At 52.5% G+C, this 25,490-nt stretch overlaps 1 protein-coding gene across 8 annotated transcripts in view; it reads right to left on the reverse strand.

Annotated features, from left to right (window-relative positions):
- Positions 1-25,490, reverse strand: part of DMPK (DM1 protein kinase) — a 45,477-nt gene that overhangs the window by 11,903 nt on the left and 8,084 nt on the right. For all 8 annotated transcript variants that reach the window (XM_077318429.1, XM_077318428.1, XM_077318430.1 and 5 more), the window contains exons 2-7: positions 11,887-11,978; positions 9,961-10,044; positions 8,576-8,671; positions 7,104-7,252; positions 3,071-3,164; positions 820-1,020 (exon numbers count right to left, since the gene is read on the reverse strand). In XM_077318429.1, coding sequence (XP_077174544.1) covers positions 820-1,020; positions 3,071-3,164; positions 7,104-7,252; positions 8,576-8,671; positions 9,961-10,044; positions 11,887-11,978 — 716 coding nt within the window. The remainder of the gene's footprint in view (positions 1-819; positions 1,021-3,070; positions 3,165-7,103; positions 7,253-8,575; positions 8,672-9,960; positions 10,045-11,886; positions 11,979-25,490) is intronic.

Below are 25,490 nucleotides of genomic sequence, written 5' to 3' on the forward strand. Positions count from 1 at the left end.
CTGGCAGGGGCTCATGGGAATTGTAGTCCATAGACATCTGGAGAGCCACAGTTTGGCCAGCCCTGGTATAGTGCTTAACAATGACGGACTCTAATCTGGAGAACCGGGTGCGATTCCGCACTCCTCCTCCACCTGCAGCCAGCTGGGTGACCTTGGGCCAGTCACAGTTCTCTTAGGGCCTCTCAGCCCCCCAGGGTGTCTCTTGTGGGCAGGGGAAGGGAAGGCGATTGTAAACCACTTTGAGAGTCCTTCGGGCAGTAAAAAGCTGGGCGCAAAAAAACAGCTCTTCTTTTCTGCTTAGAGAGTCAAGATTTGGGACTTCTTTGGGTAGTAAAAAAGGGAGGTCCTGCAAGGCCTGCTTGTTTGCCAGGGCTTTGAGGGGAGGCTGAAGGGCAGGTATCTTTCCAAGGAGAGGGAGAAGGCATTTGGGGGTTGCTGTTTTATCTTTGTTCTTAGTTGGGGCTGCTCCTGCTGTTGTTGTGAGCCACCTTGAACCAAGAGGACAGCAGACAACAGAGTTTCAATGCTTATCTTTGAAGCCGCACTATTTGAGGCTAACAAAGCCAGGCTTCAATTCCCCCCCCCACACACACACACACAGCCCTGCCCGCTGGACAAAGGCGCTACGAAAGAAGGCCAGGCCAGACTAGTGTTCCGAGGGGCCACTGGAGGAAACGAACATGTGTCTTTTTGAGCACAAAAGAGAAACATGCCCCCAGAAGACAGATATCCAGAGACTGAGAGACATCAGCATCGATGGCATTAAAGGAGACCTTGACACTCCCTCTGAAAAACATTCCCCCGCTATCATCCACGTACTTTGAAATGGAGGATCTTGCCGTAGGTCTCCACGACCGAGTCAGCGTAGAAGGGCGTATGCCCAAAGAACATCTCGTAGGCAAACACCCCCAGGGACCACCAGTCGCACTCTGTGCCGTAGGAATGGGTTCCGTCTTCGACCGCCTCCAAGATCTCCGGGGAGAGGTAATCGGGGGTGCCCACCGCCACCGTTGAGCAGACCTGCGGCCAGAAGGACGGGGAAGCAGAAAGAGAGCCTGCTGCAGGGTTCCTGTTCTTTAAAAGCCCCACTCTCTTCTTTGTTGAGGAGGGGAAATAGAGGCAGCAACTAGCATTGGGCTTGAGACCCAAACCTAAATGTCCACCTAGCTGGGGATTTGGGGGCCGGAGGACAGAGTTCAGGGATGTGGGACGGCTGCCTAAAACGGCATCCCTGTGTCACGCTCTCTCCCTTGGGGTGTCGCCTGCCCTGTGATGTGACACTGTCCACCCGTGACAGCCAACGAAAATCTCCTGATCAGAAGGTTGGGGATACTGGGATGCTGGGTTAGGAGACCAGCATTTTGCCCAGTTACAGAAGCGTGAATAAATCTCCCAAGAAGTATATTGTAAGCAAGGTAATTATTCCATTCACATTCAGGTTAAAGTCAGCAGGAGGGGGAAAGGAACCGAACCTAAAGAGTCCTTTCCCTGTCGCAAATGGCCAGCTTGTCCAGCTGCCTTGACAGGAAGGCCATGTGAAGAGAGAGGACAACAGAGAGGAGCTCCCAGGTGAAGGCAAGGAGGGGCATCCTATTCAAGGAGATGACACCCCTACAGACTCAGAGGGATGTCAGCCCCACCTCCACCCCCGATCACTCACTCCTGGGAAGGAGCAGCAAGAGGCCAAGAGGCCCGGGGAGGAAAGGCTGAGGTTCCTGGGAATGTCCAGCCTGGAGAAGAGGAGGCTGAGAGGGGACAGGATAGCCCTCTTGAAGTGTCTGAAAGGCCGTCTCCTGGAGGAGGGCAGGGAGCGCTTCCTGTTTCTAATATTATTCCTTCTTATTGTGTATTACATTTGTTACCTGCCCTTTCGCTACAGACTCTGGGCAGAGTAATCAAAATAACACCTATCAGGATAAAATATATAACAACATAATGAACAATAAATAATAAAAATCTTAACAGCTAAAACAGTTCTGCCCTTCCTTGGCTATTCTGATCTTTCACTGGCAGGAGGGGGAGGGCAGTGACGTTTGGCCAGCCCCAGATGCAATGAATGGGGCTCAGAAAGGGAGATCCATTTTATTCACCAGAGACCTGGTGGAACAGCTCCATTTTTACAAGCCCTGCAGAAATGTCCAAGGTCCTGCAGGGCTCTGGTCTCACTAGGCTGGGGCTGGAGCCAAAAAATCCCTGGCTCTGGTTGAGGCCAGTTTGATTTCCCCTTTTTTTTCCTGATTCGCTCTTATTGTCCTTTGGGGGATAAATAGGAATCTCACAGGTCCCAGACTGTTGGCAGCAGAGGATAGGATAGGGTCTACAGCAAAGGGTTTAAACTACAAGTAGAATAGTGCCAGCTAAATATCAGGGGGAAATTTCACAGTCTGAGTAGTTCAGCAGTGGAAAGGGCTGCCTAAGGAGGTAGGGAGCTCCCCTTCACTGACGGTCCTTTTCCTGGATGCTTTAGGCTGTTCCTGCATTGAGCGGGGGTTAGAGTGGATGGCCTCTAGGGACCCTTCCAGCTTGGTTCTGACTCTCTGCCATCTTTGCCAGTAGCACTGGGTCTGTCACAAGAATTTTTTTCCATTCTCATTATCCTCACTTGTAAGTTCCTGCTTCTTCTGGTTTGTTTGTTTTTCCTATTCTGCCTGCCTTTTGCTCCCTCCAGTGGTCAATTCAATATTACATAGGGTTATGTCTTGCATAAAAACCTAACATGCTGGACATAAGCTGGTGTAATATCGAATCGACCACTAGAGAGAGCAAACACATGCAGAACAAGAAAAAACCCCCAAAAGAAACAGGAACTTACAAGCAGGAAAAATTAGAATGCAGAAAAGCATATAGTATAGCTCTCCAGGGATGCCCCGTACAATTCAGAGGTATCTGCCGCTGTGTAGTTGGGCTGCTTTGTTGTTAATGGGAGGGGGAATATCAATCAATCAAAGGCCTTTATTGGCACAAGAAGGGGAATATTGCTCTGTATGTCCTCAGAAGAACCTTCCATGGCTGTTGTTCAGCCTTATGCAGGAAAACAAATTCAGGACCCACAACCCCACCGAATCCTCACCGTTCCGTCTTTGCGGAGCTTGAGACAAGAGCCGAAGTCCCCCAGCCGGATGTGTCCACATCGGTCCAGCAAGATATTGTCTGGTTTAATGTCTCTGCCAGGAAAGGGAGAATCACAGAATCATAGAGTTGAAAGGCACATGCGAGGTCATCTAGACCAGGGGTAGTCAAACTGCGGCCCTCCAGATGTCCATGGACTGCAATTCCCATGAGCCCCTGCCAGCGAATGCTGGCAGGGGCTCATGGGAATTGTAGTCCATGGACATCTGGAGGGCCGCAGTTTGACTACCCCTGGTCTAGACCAACCTCCTGCAGAATGCAGGAAATTCACAACTCCCTGCCCACCCACAGTCACCCCAGTTCCATGTCTAGATGATGCACGGCAGACTGGAGAACAGCTTGCTGAACTGTTGAGACGAGTCCTGGTGGAACGGAAACCGCCTGCAGATCTGGGACAAGGCCTGCCTGTTTGCCAGGGCTTTAGGGTTGGGCGCTTAAGTGCTCAGCCCTACTTTGGTTGGCTCCTGAATGACAGGTATCTTTTAAGAGAGTGGGGGGATATAGGGGGTGCTAATTCATATTGCTTTCTAACTGGAAATGTTTTAAACTGTTACTGTGAATGGCCTTGAGAAAAAGTGGACTATAAACCCCGAGGAAAGGCGGGCAATAAATGTTTTCATAAATATAATACGCAAAAAGATGGGGCCCACTGTTTCATTCTCCCGTTTGAAAACGCGGCCCAGCAGCCTGGCAGCCACTCACTCAGAAGTAATGAGGCAAAGTAGGGCAGAGAGAGGGAGCGTGGGAGGAACGGGCACCCCACGGAGATCAAATTCAGCTCCCCAGAGAAGAAGCCGCCACTCTGAACCCCTACGCCAAGGGATGGTCCCCAAGTCGGTGCCCACAGACCCCTTGCCTGGCACCCATGAAGAGGGCATATTTTAATTCTCTCTGTTCTCCCCTGCACTGGGGCTTCCCCTGGGGGTGCAGTCCTGGAGTTCTAGTTGCATCCTCCACCCTGTGTGAGCATTCCCAAAGGGCCCACAGACCCCTGAGCTAGGATCTGGAAGCCCCAGGTTCAAATCCCCACAGCCCTGACGTTTATTGGGCCAGCGACTCTCCCTCAGCCTCTCCTACCTCACAGGGTCATTGTGAGGATGCAAAGAGGAAAGGAGAACCACACTCCCTCAGCTTCGAGCTCCTTGGAAAAGGTGTCTGGTATAGATGGGATCAGAAAGGTAACTTTCGCTGTCCTGAGGATCCCTGGTTGTATGTTGTAGATGCAGGTTTCTGAGCTCTTTGGAAGCGCGGGAGGGACACCTGCCAAAAGCTCGGAAGCCAGCATGCCTCAAGGGTGGCGCAGGGAAGACTCCCTCGGTCGCACAGGGGGAGGGGGAGAACTTTAGGGGGCAATTCTTTGGTCTTCTTCAGCCTCATGCAGTCGGAAAGGAAAGTCTTTTTTTTATCCCAAAAGGCAAAACATTTAATGCAAAGTGAGAACAACTCTGCATAATTTATCAGGAATTAAATTTTTCTGGGGGAGTGGGGGGGGGGTCTCTAGATCGGCATGTTTCCAGACTGCCTTCCAGAGGTTCCCAGCAGGTAACCGGAAATTCTTCAATGAGTTTTCCGGAAAGGTTGGCTACTTGCCATGGCACAGTGAGCTGTGTTAGTCAGACTGCAGAAGCAAAGCAGGACTACACATAAGAACATCAGAAGTGCCCTGCTGGGTCAGGCCAGGGAGGGCCCATCCAGTCCAGCCTCCCATCTCACCCAGGTCCTCTGGAGGGCCAGCCACAGGGCAGGGAGGCCGAGGCCTTCCTAAGGACACCAGGAGAGCCCTGTTGGGTCAGACCAGGGAGGGCCCATCCAGTCCAGCCTCCCGTCTCACCCAGGGGCCAGCCAGTTCCCCTGGAGGGCCAGCCACAGGGTAGGGAGGCCGAGGCCTTCCTAAGGACATCAGGGGAGCCCTGCTTGGCCAAACCAGGGAGGGCCCATCCAGTCCAACCTCCTGTCTCACCCAGGGGCCAGCCAGTTCCTCTGGAGGTCCAACCACAGGGTAGGGAGGCCGAGGCCTTCCTAAGGACATCAGGGGAGCCCTGCTTGGCCAAACCAGGGAGGGCCCATCCAGTCCAACCTCCTGTCTCACCCAGGGGCCAGCCAGTTCCTCTGGAGGGCCAGCGACTGGGCAGAGAGGCTGAGGCCTCCCCCTGATGTTGCATCTTGGTTGACGGGGCAGTGGCACCTTTAAGGCCAACAAATATTTATTCAAGGCATGAGCTTTCGAGTGCAGGCACTCTTCCCTGAATCTATCTGAAAATGAAGGTTCGTGTCAGCCCCCCCCCCCAAGCTAGTAGCCATTCGTAGAACCTCCATGAAACTTTCTAATCCTCCTTGAGGATACTGTGTTTATTCTGTGTTCTCTTGGGTGGGAGATCACCAAGGAAGCCCAGAGGCAGGCAATGGCAAACCCCTCCTGCTTGCCTGTTGTCTTGAAAACAGGACTACAATTCCCACGAGCCCCTGGGAATTGGGAATAGGAATGGTAGTCGATGGGCATCTGGAGAGCCACCGTTTGGCCACCCGTGCCCTGCAGGTTTTCAGCCGACATGACCCCCGCAGGAGGCACAGATTCGGTGGCCGACCAGGCCCTTGGAAGACACCTGCTCCCGACTGCGGCCTCCTTCTGGGCCCCGTCTTACCCCACTCCCTCCGCCTCCCCCCCCCCTCCGGAATGCATTTCCCTCCCTCCTCCGTCCCCCTTCTGCATTCTCAGGCTCATGTGGTTTGGAGGGCAGCCCAGCCTGTCTTGCTCGGCCATGAGTTGAATTAGGCGATTAGGAATCTAGGACGATGTTTATGGGTGTTTTGGCTCAGGAAAGAGCGTTATGCACACGCCGGCGGAGACCCAGAATTGGGGGGGGGGAGGGGGGATGCAATAAGGCAAGTCACAAATGTTGAGGAATTCTCTTCTCGGCCCTCCCCCCTATTTCATAACTCCCCTGGCTGATCAAGGCTCTGCTGACGATGCCCACCCCGAACTCCATCCTGGCACCCCCAGCAGGAACTGGAGGGACTTGGGGGAAACCTCAGCTCCATTCCGTAAACCTGGGAGTTTGCTTGCAAGGAGATTAATACTGAAATTCCAGAGTCTGAGAGTAAACTCCAGCATGCTATTTTAGAAACAAGGACAAGAGGAGAGAGAGGCGGGGAGGGAGGGAGAGGGAGCGCTTGAGAAGTGCTTGGAGGCAAACTGCAGATCCCGGATCCAGGTCCTGCCCCTTTTGGGACAGCAGAATGGAAACCGGGAAGAGCTGAAGGAGAAGGGAGGGAGGGAGGAATCGAGGTGCTGCTAATAACAAAGGGCTGCCTGAATTCCCTCATCCTCAGATTCAGGAACCTGCTTGTGAAATGGAGGGAGATGGAACTCTGCACATGGTCAGAGGGCCTCTTTGCACTGCTGTCCCCACAGTCCTGAGATGGAGATGCCTTTGAAGCAAACAGGTCCTTTGGCTTAGCCTGCCCCAGTGAACCTGAAGGGGTCTAAGGCCGAGTAAGGCGCAGGGCTTGGAGCTCACCGCAGCCGCAGATCTGGCCCGGAACGCGCTAAGAAGTCCCAGGGTGCTGGGTGCAGGGGGGTTTGGCCCAACACAGCTGCTGATTGGCCACTGAAGATCCAATGAGCTACACCAGGGGTAGTCAAACTGCGGCCCTCCAGATGTCCATGGACTACAATTCCCAGAAGCCCCTGCCAGCGAATGCTGGCAGGGGCTTCTGGGAATTGTAGTTCATGGACATCTGGAGGGCCGCAGTTTGACTACCCCTGAGCTACACAGATTAAAATTAAGATGCTGTCATGGCAGTTGTCCCTGCAGCGTCCGTTCTGTTCTCTTGTGCTCCTGTTTCCGAGTGTATTGATTAAATCACGGGACTCCCCTTCTCCCCCATTCTTGGATTTCGTCTAGATATGCGTGTGGCTCCGCCTCCTCGTGGCAGCCATTTTGTAGTGGCAGCCTCCCTCTGCGCCCGCTTACCTGTGCACGTAGCCCAGGCGGTGTATGGAGTCTATGGCCATCACCATCTCGGCCAAGTAGAACCGGGCCATCTCCATAGGGATGCGGTCCCCAAATTTGCTCAGCAGCGTCAAGAGGTCACCCCCAACGTAGTAGTCCATCACCAGATACTGCAGGGCAAGTGAGACGTGTGACAAGATGGCGGCAACTTCCAGAAGCCCAAGAGTATGCTGTTCTCTGCACCAGCCAACTTTTCTGGCCCCTGATAACACTTTGTCCTGGAGACCCCATCAGAAGAGCCCAGAAGAGACCAGCGGACCCTCTAGTGCAGCCTCCTGCCTCACCCAGGGGCCAGCCAGTCCCTCTGCAGGGCCAGCCACAGGGCAGGGAGGACGAGGCCTTCCCTGATAAGAATATCAGAGCCCTGCTGGGTGAGGCCAGGGAGGGCCCATCCATCTTAGCATCCCAGTCCATCCAGTCCAGCCAAGTAGTAATGGCCACAAGAATAATCAGCTATAAAGAAGATTAGATAGATTAACAGAAGTCTATCAATGGCTCCTAGTCATGGTGACTGAAGAGAACCTCCATATTCATGGGCACTAAGGCTCTGACTCCCAGATCCAGAAGGCAACATCAGGGGAAGTCCTCGTCCTCCATGCCCTCTATGAGAAGATGTTGGACTGGATGGGCCCTCCCTGGTCTGACCCAGCAGGGCTCCCCTGATGTCCTTAGGAAGGCCTCGGCCTCCCTGCCCTGTGGCTGGCCCTCCAGAGGAACTGGCTGGCCCCTGGGTGAGACAGGAGGCTGGACTGGATGGGCCCTCCCTGGTCTGACCCAGCAGGGCTCCCCTGATGTCCTTATGAAGGCCTCGGCCTCCCTGCCCTGTGGATGGCCCTCCAGAGGAACTGGCTGGCCCCTGGGTGAGACAGGAGGCTGGACTGGATGGGCCCTCCCTGGTCTGACCCAGCAGGGCTCCCCTGATGTCCTTATGAAGGCCTCGGCCTCCCTGCCCTGTGGATGGCCCTCCAGAGGAACTGGCTGGCCCCTGGGTGAGACAGGAGGCTGGACTGGATGGGCCCTCCCTGGTCTGACCCAGCAGGGCTCCCCTGATGTCCTTATGAAGGCCTCGGCCTCCCTGCCCTGTGGCTGGTCCTCCATAGGAACTGGCTGGCCCCTGGGTGAGACGGGAGGCTGGACTGGATGGGCCCTCCCTGGTGTGACCCAGCAGGGCTGATGTTCTTCTGTAAGTCATCAAATGTAAACCTATCAATAGCTACTGGGCTTTTCCACATTCTTATTTTCCTCACTTGTAAATTCCTGTTGCTTCGGGGAGGGGGTGGGGGTGGGGTCTATTCTATACGTGTTTTGCTCCCTCTAGCTGTCAATTTGGTATTACATCGCTTTGTGTCCTGCTTAAAAACTCAGAGTTTCATATCTACCACTGTTCTGGTTATTGCTTACGACCGAACTGAGGCCTCACAGCCGGCACTCACCAGGTAGTTCTCATCCTGGAAGGCAAAATGCAGCTGCGTGATCCACTGCTTGTCCCCGTTCACCAAGACGTCCCGCTCTTCCCGGAAACAGGAGACCTGGTGGGAGGAGCAGGAAGGGTTCAGCCAGGCGGGCCCCATGTGCCTGCTCTTCTGCAGTTCCTGGCGATGGATCATCATTGGAATGAAAGAAGAGCCACAGGGCAGGAAGTGATCTTTGAGAAACACAGTGGCCTCCTTTGCAAGACTGTTGTGGAGAGATGTTCAGTAAGGAGCATCCATCTGATCCAGCAGGACTTTCTTTGTGGTTCTTATGAGAGTGCTGCTTTCTCAAGTGGTCAAGGGTCCCCAACACAGTGCCCGTGGGCACCATGCCCCCCGCCAATTGAGGCAGCTGCATTGGCTGCCAATTGTGTTCCGAATCAAGTTCCAGGTCTTGGTGCTGACCTTTAAGGCCATCTGCGGTCTGGGCCCCACATATCTGAAGGACTGCCTGTCTCCTTATAACTTCCCCCAGTTCACTCTGCAGGCTGGAATCTGCTCATAGTCCCTGGCCTTTTCAGTGCTGGCCCCCATAGACTGGAATGAGCTCCCAGAACAGTTGAGGGCCCTGATGGAGCTATCACGGTTCCACAGGGCCTGCAAGACGGGGCTCTTCCACCAAGCATTTGGTTGAGCCAGGCTTTGCAAGATCTGGGCCCCCTCCTCAGAATGCCCTGAACATCTAAGGCTGGAGGGCCTGTCGGTGGTGGGCCATGCTGGACTGGGGAGTTGGGAGGTGCTGTGGGAGGATTTCATGCTGCTTACGTTTCTTGTTGTTTTACCTGCATTTTAGTGGAGACTTTGGGGGTGCAGCTGGGAGTGGGCAGGATTTGGGATGGGGAGCGACCTCAATGGAAGATAAAGGTATGGAGTCCCCCCACCAAAGCAGCCCTTTTCTCCAGGGGAACTGATCTGTGTAGTCTGGAAGTGAGCTGTAATTCCAGGGGATCCCCAGGTCCCACCTGGAGATTGGCACCCCTATACTGGACTCTTGCTCTTTTCCATTGGCCCATTGATGTCACTATTTACTCAGACAGGCAGCGACTCTCCAGGTCCCAGGCAGAGGTCTTCCCCATCAACTGCTGCCTGGTCCTCCATGACTGGAGATGCCGGGGATTCAATTTGGGACCTTCTGTGTGCCCCGAGTCCTGGCCCCTCCCCAGCATCCTCCATGCTGCCCCAAGCAGTCACTTTGGGGGCTGACTAGAGAACAAGCCCGGGCATCCCTCTTCCCCCCAGAACTGGCACTCCACGTCACTCCCTGCTTGTCGCAAGGCCACCTCCAACCTCCAGGAGAGACGGGAGCAAGCCTGATTGTCCGGCAGGGATCCCATCCGCACTCCTACCTCGCCCCTTTTCAGCATGTCCCACTTGTTCATGATTTTCATGGCGTACACCTGAGAAGTCCTCTTCATCTTGACCACGGCGACCTACACCAAGAAGACACAGGCGGAAATGGCATAAGCCACTGACATCGCAGTAGGCCACTTTGGTCCCAAAGAACAGCAAAGGCAAAGGGGATTGGTCTTTCGCTTGCTCCTTGGGTCAGTGCGGGATCAGCACAGATGGAGTCACAGAGACCACATCCTGTAGAGCAGTGGTCCCCAACCCCCGGTCTGGAGACCAGTCCCGGTCCATGGATCAGTCAGTACCGGGCTGCAGCTCCTCCTCGTCCTCCTTCCCGGCTGCTACTTCGAGGGCTGCCCTGCCACTCTGCCACCGGCTCACCTTTGGTGCTCTCCAGCAGCCAACATGGGGCAGCAGGGGCACCAGCAGGAAAGCAAGCAGAGCAGGGGCTCAGGCAGCGGCGACGTCCCTCTGCAAAAGACTACCCCCCCCCCCGGGCCTCAGCAAAATTGTCAAGCATTGACCGGTCCCTGGTGATAAAAAGTTTGGGGACCACTGCTGTAGAGATCTCACAGTCGTCAAGGACTGCGTGCTTCGGCAAGAGCAAGAAGGTGGCCAAGATCCTTAAACTGGGTACAAGATTCCCACCCCCTGCATAAATTGACCCCTCTGTGCCTAAAGGGGTAGCCAGGGGCATACCAGGGGCATGAAGGGTACACTCCACTCCTGGCACAGTTTGAGGAAGGCAGCTTTGAAGGGGGCCCTCAAAGCCAGCATCATGCAGGAATGAGGGGGGGTATATACATTACCTGTTGCACATAATATATTTCTGGCAAGGCCTTGGAGGAGGAGCTGGTCTCATGGCTTAAGTGCCACTCAGCACTTAACATCCAATCAGGGAGGCTGTTCCGCACCTGAGTGCCTCCTTCTCCTCCTCCAACTGGCTTGCCTGTCTGTCCAGTAGCCAGCCAATCTCCTTCCATCCCCCACCCCTGACCACCCCCTCTTCCTTCCACTTCCCTCCGAGGCTCGGAGGCTGCAGATCCCTGCTGCATGAGAGCTCCCCCTGCCGGTGAGTTCCCCAACAGCTGCCTGCAGCCTTTCCAGGTCCTGGGGAGAAGGAGAGGCCATCTACAGAGTTCTTCCACCCCAATCTAGTGCCTGTTGTATTCCTGAATGCAATGGGCTTTGCCACTCGTATTTATATAATTTATATCAATTTATAAATTTCTAATTTATATACCACCTCAAGACATTACATTAAGGGGTGTTATATACATTTAATTAATTAATTAATTAATTCTGTAATCCACCTTGAGCCTCAAGGAGAAAGGCTGATTTTAAATGAAGTGCTTCAACAAACAGACTATTCCAAAACTTCGACCTCTGTCAAGTCGTGGGGATTCTGCTTAGCTCCTTCGTGCAGGGATGGGCACCACAGCACCTGCCAGTACCTTCCCTGGTACCTGCCAAGGGCATGGTCAGGTGGGGCCTCTGCCCAGCAAGGCTTCTGATCGGCTATTGGAGATGTCAGATGTTCTGAAATGTTGCCACCACAGCAAAGGAATCTGCACTTTGCACCTGAAGATAAGCTGGGGCGATGGTTTTGTGGCTGGCTCTGGCTCCGCCTCCTGTGGGAACCATTTTGTTGCAGGGCCCGCCACGCTGTCTCAGCATTCCAAATGCACCCACGGGCTCCACCAAAGGGTTGCAGGTCCTGCTGTGGCATGTTCTTTATGCTCAGTCCGATGTCCCACGCCTAGATGTGGCCATGGCAGTGCAATCTTTCCCCTCCCCTGTGCTTGTGGCTCCCATCGGGACCAACACTGCCCTGTGACCTCACAGGAAAGCATCTGGCAGACTGACAGCGCTGATGCTCACAGCACAGAAGCCCATGAGGTTAGCCCTGTGCCGCTTCTCCTCACCTCGCTGAAGGCTCCTCGGCCAATCACTTTCAGGATGTCAAAATCTTCACGCTGCAACTGGAGTTCTTTCAGCCGCGAGGTCACTGGTTCCGCTGATGGAAAAGAAAGGGGGTTGAGAGGGGGGGGGAGAGATAGGGATAAGATCCTGAACCGAACATCAGAAAACTAACCAGTTCTCAGGATAAACTGACAAAAGGGAGTGTTGGAATATTTTCATAAGGACATCAGGAGAGCCCTGCTGGGTCAGACCAGGGAGGGCCCATCCAGTCCAGCCTCCCGTCTCATCCAGGGGCCAGCCAGTTCCCCTGGAGGGCCAGCCACATGGCAGGGAGGCCGAGGCCTTCCTAAGGACATCAGGGGAGCCCTGCTGGGTCAGACCAGGGAGGGCCCATCCAGTCCAGCCTCCCGTCTCATCCAGGGGCCAGCCAATTCCCCTGGAGATCCAGCCACAGGGCAGGGAGGCCGAGGCCTTCCTAAGGAGATCAGGGGAGCCCTGCTGGGTCAGACCAGGGAGGGCCCATCCAGTCCAGCCTCCCGTCTCACCCAGGGGCCAGCCAGTTCCCCTGGAGGGCCAGCCACAGGGCAGGGAGGCCGAGACCTTCCTAAGGACATCAGCGGTAAAAAAGGCAAATGCCATTTTGGGCTGTATCAACAGGGGCATCACATCAAAATCACAAGATGTCATAGTCCCATTGTATACGGCACTGGTCAGACCACACCTGGAGTACTGTGTGCAGTTCTGGAGGCCTCACTTCAAGAAGGACGTAGATAAAATTGAAAGGGTACAGAGGAGAGTGACGAAGATGATCTGGGGCCAAGGGACCAAGCCCTATGAAGATAGGTTGAGGGACTTGGGAATGTTCAGCCTGGAGAAAAGGAGGTTGAGAGGGGACATGATAGCCCCCTTTAAGCATTTGAAAGGTTGTCACTTGGAGGAGGGCAGGATGCTGTTTCTGCTGGCCGCAGAGGAGAGGACACGCAGTAATGGGTTTAAACTTCAAGTACAACGATATAGGCTAGATATCAGGAAAAAGTTTTTCAGTCAGAGTAGTTCAGCAGTGGAATAGGCTGCCTAAGGAGGTGGTGAGCTCCCCCTCACTGGCAGTCTTCAAGCAAAGGTTGGATACACACTTTTCTTGGATGGTTTAGGATGCTTAGGGCTGATCCTGCATTGAGCAGGGGGTTGGACTAGATGGCCTGTATGGCCCCTTCCAACTCTATGATCCTATGATTCTATGATTCTACATCCTCTGGCAGCAAATCTCACCTTTTAATCCCTGTCTGTGTAAAGTAGTATTTCCTTTTGTCCATTCTGAACCTACTGCCCATTTGCTTCCTTGGATGCCCTCAAGTTCTAGTATTTTGAAGATGGAGAAAAAATCATCTTTGTCAACCCCACCCCTGAGTTGTGTCTTCTGAACTGAACTAAACAGAGGAGCATCAATGAAGTAAATAAATACGGGAACCAGTGTGGTCCAGGAGTTCAGAACAGAATTGTAGTCCATAGACCTCTGGAGAGCCACAGTTTGGCCAGCTCTGGTGTAGTGCTTCATAATGATGGACTCTAATCTGGAGAACCGGGTGTGATTCCCCACTCCTCTTCCACCTGCAGCCAGATGGGTGACTTTGGGTCAGTCACAGTTCTCTCAGAGCTCCCTCAGCCCCTCCTACCTCTCCTACCTACTTCTCTTGTGACGAAAGGAAGGGAAGGCGATTGTTTTGAGCCTCCTTCAGGCAGTGAAAAAAGGTCTAAAAGCCACCTCTTCTTTTTCTAAATTCGTAGAATCAAACACGTCTATTAGCCATGATTTATGTGCCTTCCTCTGCATAGCAAGCCTATTCTTTCTTGATGGTCTCCCATCCAACTAACCAGGGCCAACCATGATTAGCTGTTTTTTTATACCCCACTTTTCGATATCCAGAAAGAGTCCCTTCCTCTCCCCACAACAGAACCCCCTCTGTAAGACAGGTGGGGCTGAAGGAGATCTGCAAGGACAGTTCTAAGAGAACCTTGACTGGCCCAAGGTCACCCAGCTGGCTGCCTGTGGAGGAATGAGGACTCAGATTTTGTTCTCTGGGTGGGAGTCCGCCTTTCCTTAACCATGACATCCCGCTGGCTCTCCACGATCGCTCATGATCAGGCTAGCAGGGCTTGGGGGGATATGCAAGAATGAATACTGGACATTATCGTGAGTGGCCAGAGAACATGGGACGATTTCCCCCCACTCCCCCGTCAGCCCTTTTGAGTCTCATGCTCTGATTGTTCCAAGATGGACGGTCCTTTGAGCAAGAGGCCAGAAGCGTCTTCTGCGGCCCCCTTCCCAGCAGGCCCTAGCTGGGCTCCTCGGACTGAATATTAATAGCTGCCAATGGCTTCCCTTATACAGCCATGCCTACTAGCTGAGCAGGAGGGAGGCATGACTCAGAGGTTTCTCGGGGGAGGCCCTCCCCGCCCCGGGCTGGAGTAAATAGGCCTTAAAATAAACATGTGGCCCGTTGGGGAGGGGGGCAAGGTCGGCCGGGGAGAGCACGTGATGCACAGCTGGCCAACGGGGCCAAGTGACCTCAGCAGCCGGCGTCAAGCTGGTGACTCAGGCCCTGCCGAGGCCGGCTGCAGCTGATTCGGGGTGACGGTGTTGGAAGGGGAGGGGGGAGGAGTTGGAAGAACAAAAGCTATCCGAGGGATCTCAGCTATTCCCTCACATGGCGACGGAACGATAAAGCCAAGCTGGAAGCGAGACGCGCTCTCAGCCGGCTTGGCAGCGAGAACAAGCCGGAAGGGGAGAGAACTGGTTTATAAATAGCTAGAGAATGTGACCCACGGGGGTGGGATCGTGGCTTGTTTGGGGAGGTGGCAACAGGAGAGGTGACCACATAGCCCTTGGCCAGAGGGGGAGGTCCTGTTCAGTTACTCCCTTGCCTTCAGAGCCCCACTGCTTCCCCACTGCTTCCCCAAATAATTCCATTACTTAACAACGGTCTTCCCAATGATACGAGATCCGAGATACGAGGCCTTGGGCATTGCTTGCCTTTGGATGAGGCTGCTGCTAAAGCCCCCAGGAGTAGGGCTTGGGAATGGGGGAATGGCAGCCAGGCCTCTCAGGCCCCCCCTGGACACCCCAGTGGCCACCAACACCCTTCTTGGTGCTCATCCACTCCTTTTAGAGAGCAGGTGGGGTCAGATGGGCCTCTTGTCTCGCAGGGCTTCTGACTGGCCACATGGAGCCTCTCTGCACTTTCCCTGGGGACTTCGGCATGCCCCAAAAGAGCACACGGTCAAGAGTGTTGACAGGTTGCAGGGACAACTGCAGAGGCTACCACCCTTTTGTTCCTGGACACAACCAAGGGGCCTTTGCTTTGACTCTCGATGGTCCGGAAAGAACTTCTACCTCCTGAAGGAACTTGTACTGATCTCCTGGAGGGCTCCTTCTCCAGGCAACCCAGCCTCTCGGAAGTGGGTGGTGACCTTCTCAAATAATAAACCAAATAACAAAAAACAGTGTCACATCTACAGAATGCTCCCCTCCCGCTGCAGATTGGCACCGCAGCCTCTAGTTTTGCGTGCCAGGTGACACAAATGGGTTGCTTTCAAGAAGTCTTGGCAGCTCCCTTTGATTTTGCTGCTGTGTTTCATTTTGATTTCTGCAGTGTTTGTTTTAAAGTATATGACCCATGCTTATTTATTTAGCCTTTAGTTATTTATTTAGATTTTTATGCGGCCCTTCCATAGGGCTCTGGGTGGCTTACATAAAACGTCATAGGGTAATTACATGGAACCTCATAACAAATATAACAATATCAACTAGAACAGTATTTCAACAGAAACAGTAACTTTAATGGAACCCTTGGGTAGGTCAGATTCAGTCGTGGAAGGGGGTGTCCGGGGAGGGGGGACACCAGCAGATGTTGTTGGGTTGGTTGGCCTCAAGTGAATGCCTGGTGGAGGAGCTCCCTTTTGCAGGCCTTGCAAAATTGTGGGAGTTCAGGTAGGGCCCTGATCTCCCCAGGGAGCTCGTTCCACCAGGTGGAGGCCAGGACAGAGAAGAACCGACATGCTTCTTTGGGGCCAACTAGCCGGTTGGTGTTGGCGGAGTGTAGGGCTCTTTTGGGGGTGTAGGCAGAGGGACGGTCCCTCAGGTACACTGGGCCTAGACTGCACATGGCCTTGAAGGTGAGAACCAAAACTTTAAGCCTGATCCAAAATTCCATTGGGAGCCATCTGAGTTGTTGGAGAACTGGCCAGATGTGGGATCTCCATGATGTCTGAGTGAGTGCCAGTCTTCACTGGCAGTCTTCAAGCAAAGGTTGGATACACACTTTTCTTGGATGCTTTAGGATGCTTAGGGCTGATCCTGCGTTGAGCAGGGGGTTGGACTAGATGGCCTGTATGGCCCCTTCCAACTCTGCGCCATTCTGCACGAGTTCAAAGTAGCAGGAGTGTGGCATATTGTAATTGCTACTAAATTGCAGTTATGCACGACGTCGCACACAATCTGCCACACTCCTGAAACCAATCAGCAAAAAGCGCTTCATTGTAGCACTTAAAGGGAAATCCCAAAAAGTGGATTCACCCTCCGAAAAGCACTACACTCTTGCAACCAATCTGCAACCCTAGCGAAAAAGTTCTGTGCATTACCATTGTTGCGGTTTCTGCAAAGTCCCTCTCCCTGGCTCTCTCCTCTGATCTTCCGGCGATCGCCTTTTTTTTTTCTCGGAGCGAGCGGAGTGCAACGAACCGGCGAGCCTTCATTCACCCAGCGAGGCTTCTCCGGCTGCAGTCCCTACACAGAGCTGCTTTAAAGCTCGCCTCTTAAAGTCACCAAGCACAACCCAACCCCTGTTTGCTAGTTCCCTTTATTTTCGGCAGAAAATCGCGCCCATGCGGGGGGGGGGGGTTCACTCAGGGGAGCGTGGCAACGATGAATCGCCAGCTCATACACCACCTGCCAGCTAGGTCTCTCAATGAATCAACGCAGTTTCGTTGCAACGTGTTTCTTTTTTTTTTAACCTTGTTCTTAAAGGCAAAGGGGCTTTTTAGGAGCTTGGTAACAACCGCCCATTGGCTGCTCATTTGATTGACGGCCAGGGGCGGGACAAAGCTCGGCAAATATTGCTCCCTTCCTAGCGATTTTTGCCAAGACCAGAAACCTGTGGGAAATGATTGAAACGCAACTGGATTCCACTACAAAGGCAGGTATGCATAATGACGAATTCCACAATTTAAAATTGCGTTTTTTCTTTCCGAAACCAATTTGCCACATTGATCCTGGTGTGGAATGGCCCTATGATTCTGTGAGTCTGAGAATCCTGGCCGCATCATTCTATACCAGTTGTAGTTTCCGGATCAAGGATAAGGGTTTGCCTGCGTACAGGGAGTTGCAGAAGTCCAGTCCGGAGGTGACCATCACATGGATCCCTGTGGCTAGGTGTTCTGGTGCCAATTAGGACGCTAGTTGCTTGGCTTGGCGGAGGTGGTAAAAGGCCTGCCATGCTACCTTTGTGACCTGGGCTTCCATTGTAAGGGAAGCATTCAGGATCACGCCCAGGTTCCTGGCAGAGTGAGTCACTAGGAGCTGCACACCGTCCAGGGTGGGCAGATGCACTTCCTCATATGGTCTCTTCCTACTCAAACACAGGACCTCCATCTTTGAAGGGTTGAGTTTCAGATGACTCTGCTTGAGCCATCTCGTCACTGCTTCCAGGCAGCTGACTAATGCTTCTGGGGAAGAGTCTTCCATCAGGAGGAAGAGCTGGGTGTCATCTGCATATTGATGGCAACCCAGCCCAAACCTCTGCACCAGCTGAGCAAGAGGGCGCATGAAGATATTAAACAGAATAGGAGAGAGGACCCTGCTTCTTGGAATGCTGTCAAATGCTTGAAGTGACTAGTCTGGTGGCCCCCATTGTCTGAGTTAGCATATGTGCACACAAAGGCTCACACCTTGAATAAAACTTGGTTGGTCTTAATGGTGCCCCGGGACTCTAAATTTGTTCTGCTACTTCAGAACAACCTGGCTATCCACCTGAATCTAATTTGCTAGGGTTGCCAATTCATTGATTGATTGATTGATTGATTGATTGATTGATTGATTGATTCATTCATTCATTCATTCATTCATTCATTCATTCATTCATTCAATGTATATACTGCCGCTTGCTGTGATGTCTTAGGGCAGTGAATTGGTAGATACCTGGAGAATTTGGGGGAAGAGCTGAAATTGAACGTGGTTTGGGGACAGGGAGAGACCCCAGCGGAGTTGAATGCTGTGGAGTCCCCCCTCCCGAGCAGCCACTTCCTCTGGGGGAACTGATCTCTTTAGTCAGGAGGGGAGCTATAATTCAAGGGGATCCCCAGGGCCCATCTGGGGACTGGCATCCTTGTTTTTGCTGGCTCCCATGAAAGGGGTTCCCATCTTCTGAACCGGCTCACATGCTCCTTTGCCCGTTGCCTGATGCGCAGGGAATTGGCAAGTTTTTCCCACCACCACTTCCTAAACCGACTCCTTCACACGCTAAAGTTCCTTATGTCACACCTGGCAAAGGAGTGTGGCGGTGAGACTAGCCAAGATGACAACCCCGAAATAGAAAGATGGAAGAAATCGAAGGCGCACTTTGTGGTTGCCTAGCAACCGGAGAAGACCTTCCCAAGCAACCCAATAGGACACCAGAAGTTGCTAGGCAACAGCAGCAAAACACTCCCGCTTGGTCGGGGGGACAAGGGACATGACCGAAACAATCAAAACGGAGCGTGGGCAAGAAAAACGAGGAAAAGAAGCCAAGAGGGTAGACCAAGAATTCACTTTTTCAAGTCTCAAATATCCAAAGTCTCCACACATGTCAAGCCAACACCATTATTGTCCATTTTTCAGTGCCTTATGTAACTATTATGGCAAGGGGCTAATCTTCTGCTCTCTGTTTTTTTTCTCCTCTGGACCAGCGAAGGAGCCCTTCTTCTCCGTGGTGTCCCACTTTCCATTCTGCTCTCCTTTTGGGGTAATCTGCTTCACCGGCCGGCCCAGTGAGACTTAACCCCCCTTGGTCTCCGTGGGACTTGACTTGCAGGGAAACAGACTGGCCTGCAAAGGTCCTTATTCCCACCCCTTTAAAACCCCTCGTCCAGAGACAGGCCAGCCATGTCGCATTTCTCTGCTCCGTTCAGATAAACACCTGAATGCCTCCATTAAGCCTCTCATCGCCTGCCTAAACGCATGCTGCATTTTTAAAAAACGTCTGATGCATTAAAGCACAACTCTGTCTCTCAGAGGTCCCCAAGGCAGCCCCCATGGCGCCCTCTGACCTTTCCTGGTGCCCGCCAAGGCTCCTGATTGGCCACTTGAAACTTGATTGGCATTTTGAAATGTTGCTTTCACACCACAAGACTTTCACTGTGTGACTGAAGGGAAGCTGCAGCAGCCAGTTTGGGGGGGGGGGTGGCTCCGCCTCCTGCGTCAGCCATCTTGTGGCCATGCCCACCAGACTGTGCCAGAATTCCAGAGGTGCCCACAGGCTCCAACAATTTGGGGATCCCTAGGATAGAAGGGATAATAATAACCACAACAACAACAATAATAATACGGGCATTGTCTACTTCAAGTCTGTTAGTAAAGAAACGAAGAAGAAGAAGAAGAAGAAGAAGAAGAAGAAGAAGAAGAAGAAGAAGAAGAAGAAGAAGAAGAAGAAGAAGAAGAGTTGGTTCTTATATGCCACTTTTCTCTATCTGAAGGAGTCTCAAAGCGGCTTCCAATCCCCTTCCCTTTCCTCTCCCCACAATAGACATGCCGTGAGGGAGGGGAGGCTGAGAGAGCCCTGAGATTACTGAAGAAGAAGAAGAGTCAGTTCTTATATGCCGCTTTTTTCTACCCGAAGGAGTCTCAAAGCGGCTTACAGTCACCGTCCCTTTTCTCTCCCCACAACAGACACCCTGTGAGGGAGGGGAGGCTGAGAGAGCCCTGAGATTCCTGCTCCATCAGAACAGATTTATCAGGGCTGTGAGTAGCCCAAGGTCACCCAGCTGGCTGCATGTGGGGGAGCGAGGAATCAAACCCAGCCCGTCAGATTAAAAGTCTGCACTCCTAACCACTACACCAAGCTAGCTACCGTCTTGTAAATTCTGTGACAAGATCTTAGCTCTGTTATTTATCAGCTTGACTTTTAGTAAAGTTTGTCTAATTTCTGCTAAGGTGGAATGTCTCTGGAGATCCATCATAACAGGTGGATACTGTCATGATTGATCTCCGGAGAAAACAGCTGCTACAGAAGGCCAACTTTATAGCAAAACACCCTGTTGGGTCTCTCCTCTCCATACCCCGCCCCCCCCCCCAAGCTCCACCTCCCAGACTCTCCAGGTGTTTCCCAACCCAGAACTGGCAACCCTAATTCTTGTTAAGGAGGACTTATTGATCCGCCATCTGCAAAGGGCTTTGCTTGGACTGAGCCAGCTCAGATCCAAGGCAGCAGAACTTAACTGTCAAGGGGTCTTTTTAACCAAGCTTTTGTGAAATCCTGGCATTTCTTGGCGGCCTTGGAAAGGTTTTCCAAATGAGGTTGTTAAACATTTATTGGGTGATATGATCATATATGGTCATGTTGAACCGTTCCCCCCAATGGCCAATGAGGGGCCTGGAGGGGGTGGGAAGGGGAGGGTCCCCGGGTGGGCGTGTCCACAGCTAGGCTCCCCAACCGTATTCTGCACGCTGGTGCCACTTGTGGGGTTTCCTGGAGAATATTTCAGGGGGTTCTCAAGGGTAAGGGAGTTGAGAAAGGCTGGCTTAGACCAATGGGGAACCAGAGTACATACAGGAGGGAAATTTAACTGGATCCTCAGCTGGAGGGACAGAAGGGAGACCGGCTCAGGAAAGACCTTCCCATCTTGGGAACTGTAGTCCATGAACATCTGGAGGAGCACAGGCTGACTACCCCTGTCTTAGAAGTCGATTTCCCTGTCCCACACTGGAAACATGGAAGGTGCATTATCCAATGTGGGCATGGCAAAAACAAAAAAACCTTCATGGAAAATCTTCCGGAGCCAGGCGTGTCTCTTGAGGACAGCCTGCCTGCCTTGCCAAGTCTGCAGACACGGCCCCCTTTCAAACGAGATGGTGAGAACAGCAACTTCGCCAGGAAGGGGGGGGGGATCTCTGAAAAGGCCCATAAAAAGGCAGGCGGCAGTGAGCTAGCCTCAGGCCCTCTGGCTATATGGGTGCAGCATATTAGTCGTGTCGGACTAGGCAGGGGCGGCCAAACTGTGGCAGGGGCTCATGGGAAGTGAAGTCCACAGACATCCACAGAGCCACCGTTTGGCCATAGGAATCCCCACTCTTCCATGTAGGGCTGCCAGCTCCAGGTTGGGGGAAACCTGGAGACTTTGGGGGTGGATTTTGCAGAGGTCGGGATTTGGGGAAGGGAGAGGCTTTGGTGGACTATAATGCCATGCATTCCACCTTCTAAGTGCCCATTTCCTCTGGGGGAACTGATCTCTGTGTCCTGGAGAGGAGATGTAATTCTGGGGGATCCCAGGTCCCATCTGGAGGCTGGCCTTCCTACTGCCTGGCTTGAGCTGTTACCCTGGGCCAGCCTCTCTCAGCCAAGCCTACCTCGCAGGGTAATTGTATAGAGGAAATGCAGGAGGACAATGCCATACACGGTTGCCTCAAGCTCTTTACAGGAAGGGCAGAGTAAAGAAAGTTAAGTAGACAGAAGCTGTGGGGTCTCTGTCTAGCCCCCCTATCTTCTCTTTCCCCCTACATCAGGGGTAGCCAAACATGTAAGTCCTGTTCAGGGCAGGCCAAACGGTGGCTCTGCAGATGTCCCATGCTGGCAGGGGCTCATGGGAATTGTAGTCCATGGACATCTGCAGAGCCACCATTTGGCCTGCCCTGAATACCACTGGAATGTTAAGTCTACCATGCCTTCAGGCATTAATCCCAGCCCCTAGGCCTATTAAAGGCCCCCCAAGAGCAGTGTCCTACACACAAGGGTTAATATTGTCTCCAGGTTGGGAAATAGCCGGAGATTTTGGAGGTGGAGCCTGAGGAGGGTGGGGTTTGGGGAGGGGAGGGACTTCAATGTGTCCATCTTCCAAAGCGGACATTTTCTCCAGGGGAACTGATCTCTGTTGCCTGGAGATTGGTTGTAATTCCAGATCTCCAGCCACCACCTGGAGGTTGACAAGCACTCAAATCGGAAGGTGCTTGATCGCCGCAAGGAAGGCATCCTCAACCTTTTTTGACATTGCGGGCACCTTTGGAATTCTGACAAAATGGCTGCTGTAGCTTATATTCAGCCCCACAGGGAAGAGCCCGGTGCTAGGGTGGCAGCTGCTACCCAAGCAATGTTTTTTAAAGTCTGTGCAGCCAGTGGCCAATTTGAAGATTTGCTTGGCAAGTTTCTTTGTACCCCGCTTTTTGCTGCTTGAGAAGGTCTCAAAGCGGCCTACAATCACCTTCCCTTCCTCTCCCCACATCAGACGCTCTTAGAGATCTCTGAAAAAACAGTGACTGTCCCAAGGATGCTTGAGGCTGATCCTGCGTTGAGCAGCGGGTTGGACTAAATGGCCTGTATGGCCCCCTTTCCACTCTAGGATTCTAGGAGTCTATGATTCTATGATTCTAAGGTCACCCAGCCAGCTAGCGTGTGGAGGAGGAGCGAGGAATCAAACTTGGTTCTCCAGGGTGCAGTCTGCATGGGGCTTTTTAACCAGTCCCAGTTCGAATGAATCCCTCCCGTCTACACTGAATTCAATTTGCATTTTGATTTTGGGCACTTTAAATTTTCCCTCTGCAACATGCATGAGTGATCCAGAGTGACCCTACCTTTCCTCCACGGTATCCAGAAGTGAACATAACCCTCGTTATTTGAAAAATCGGCATCAGTAAATGGGCAGATCTCTGCATTTTGTGAATTACCTTCCTGCCTCGTGCCTCCAACGCTGTAGCAAAGCAGTCTTCCCTGATTGGCCAGGGCATCAGTTCAAAGACTTCCCAGTTCTTGGTTACAAGGCTTGTTTTAAAGTGACTGCGCTCCAGAAGCCCTAACTTCTCTCAGCAGAAATTTGCCTCTTGGTTCCCCCCCCCCCTCTGCTGTCTCCCCCTCCCCCTGCATTCAAGAAAAGAAAGAGCCTCCTGCTGCGCTTGCCTCCCCTGCCCCAAGCTTCCCCAATTGAGGGCAGAACACTTTCTATTTCAATTGGGGGGGGGGATAGAAGAAGACCCAAGTTCAAATCAATCTGAATTCAGCAGAATCCACAATGGAATAAACAAAGTAAGTGCAGAATCAGCCCTGGTTAGAGCCCACTGCTCTTAACCATGACACCAAACCCCATCCTGCTCTGCCCACTTTCCAAAATAGGTTGCCGGTGCCAGGAGAGGTATCAGTGGCACCCACAAGCCCCACTCTGGGAACCCCTGCCCTATGGACCTCTACCCATTATGTCTTCCATGGACGCCTGCTTAAATGGGCCTCAGTGTGACTGGCAGTAGCCCACGTGCAACAGGAAGCCCCCAGGAGCTGCTGAAGCATCTCAGCCAAGGCAGAAGCTCCATACAAACAGAGAAACAGAGAATCTTCTTCATTCTCAGAACTGGAAGCCAAGGCAAAATGAGATACGGTATCTAGCGCATTTTCAGAGAGAAATCTCTTCCTCAGTGGCATATATTTCTTCAGTTCCAATGATTTTAACAACGTGTTCTTAACCAGGCGCTATGTATATCCAACTATCCAGAGGACCTAGGCTCCAATTGCTTTAGTCTGGGATCTGCATGGCAAGACCCTACTGCCTAGGCTGAAAGGGGGCTGAAAATCAAGTTTTAATTGACTGGTCGGTGTGCTTTGGCTGAAGCCTGATCTTTCAGTTTCAGATTAACACGTGGCTCCCTGGTTAATGGGAAGGGGCAGAGGAGGTCAAGAACAAGCAAAAAAGCACCGGTGCCTGAACAGAGAAGGGGAAGCAAATAACACCACTGCAAGTTCAGAACAATGGACATGCGCACCCTGGGCTGAATCAAGACATTGGGTTTTTATCTCACTGTAGATGGTAATTTGCCGCCCCTGGTGCATACACTTCCTAATACAATGCATTTGCTTCAATGTTTTATATAAATGCTGATACACAGGTACAATATCAGGCACCAACCTGTAGGATTGATGACTGTCAGTCCTGCAAACATGTAGCGATTTGGGTCGCACAGGCAAGGATATATTTCTGAGCAGTCTAAAATATATTATGTTACAAACAGCTTGCTTTCAGAGACGTTAAGGTTTATGTTACAATTACAAATAACTTTTGGAGCCGAATGGGTTTTTCCCCTATGAAGGGTTCTGTTTTTGCATTCGGAAATCGTAGCGGCGTGTTTACTAGTGTTTTGTGAGTTGTGTTTATGACTGTTTGAATGTATGTTTGTTGTTTTTAGGCTACTGCTGACAAAGAACATTTCGAAATACAGTGTTTACCAGTGGCTTGTCTGATATTGTGCCAAATACATAGCATTGATTGTCAGATACCACTGTTTTGAAATACATGTGTATGTAAAACAAATGAAGCAAATACAGAGCTGTCTTAGGAAGTGGATGCACAGTAGCTGCAATTTGCTTGAAATCCATGGTATTAATCTCTACTGCAGTGTTCCCCAACCCCCAGGCTGCGGACTGGTACAGGGCTGTGGACCCCTCGGTACTGAGCTGCGGTGGGAGGGGGAGGAAGGAGCGGGTACCGGCGCAGGAGCTGGTGGGCACGCTTCCCTCCTCCCCCCTGTGGTCCGGCACAGCAAGCGCCATGCTCCAGGGGGGAGGTGTGGGCTCTGGTGTGCCAGCGGGCGCAAACGCACAGGCACGGAGCTGCCACGCTTCCGCGTTTGTGCCCACTGGCACGCCCGTGCCTTACCCCGGTCTCCGGGCCTCCCTCTCCCTCTCTCTGGCCCGAAAAACGTTGGAGACTACTGCTCTACTGTGTTTCTATTGACTTGGATTTTCTGCCCCTGAGCGTTTCCCCACTGCTCTGATCATGCGGAGGAAAGTATTCACTGTAGCTTTGCATCCTTAGGAGCATTCCTGAGAACCCCACTCCCACGCTCTGACTAGATCAAGGGACAGTGCCCTTCTTTTCCTTCATAAGATCCTAATTGACAGGAGCTGACAGCCTGGAAGCTGAGACCTAGCCACGGGGCATCTCAGAGCATAAGAGAAGCCACGGCCCACCCAGTGCAGTGCCCTACATCCCATAGATAGATAGATAGATAGATAGATAGATAGATAGATAGATAGATAGATAGATAGATAGATAGATAGATAGATAGATAGATAGATAGATAGATCAGACCAACAGGTACAGGGCCCTTGGAGCACGTGCAGAGTGCCCATCCACTCCAGCACTCTGTTGTCACCCGGTGGCCCAAACCCAGGGGCCCTCAGAGGTCCACCAGCAGAGTCAGGACTCCAGAAGCCCTCCCACTGTGGCCCCCGAAGCACCACGGAGATGGAGCCTCCCTGCCTCCAGCAGAGTGTCCCTTGCGTCACGCAGCCAGTGATGGACCTCTGCCCCCTCCGTCTCCCCAATCCCCTCCTGCCGGTGTTTGCACCCTGCTTAGTTAGCTAACTTCTCCCTCCTTCAA

The sequence above is a fragment of the Paroedura picta genome, unplaced genomic scaffold, assembly GCF_049243985.1.
Source record: "Paroedura picta isolate Pp20150507F unplaced genomic scaffold, Ppicta_v3.0 Ppicta_v3_sca21, whole genome shotgun sequence".
In the NCBI taxonomy this organism is placed as follows: Eukaryota; Metazoa; Chordata; class Lepidosauria; order Squamata; family Gekkonidae; genus Paroedura; species Paroedura picta.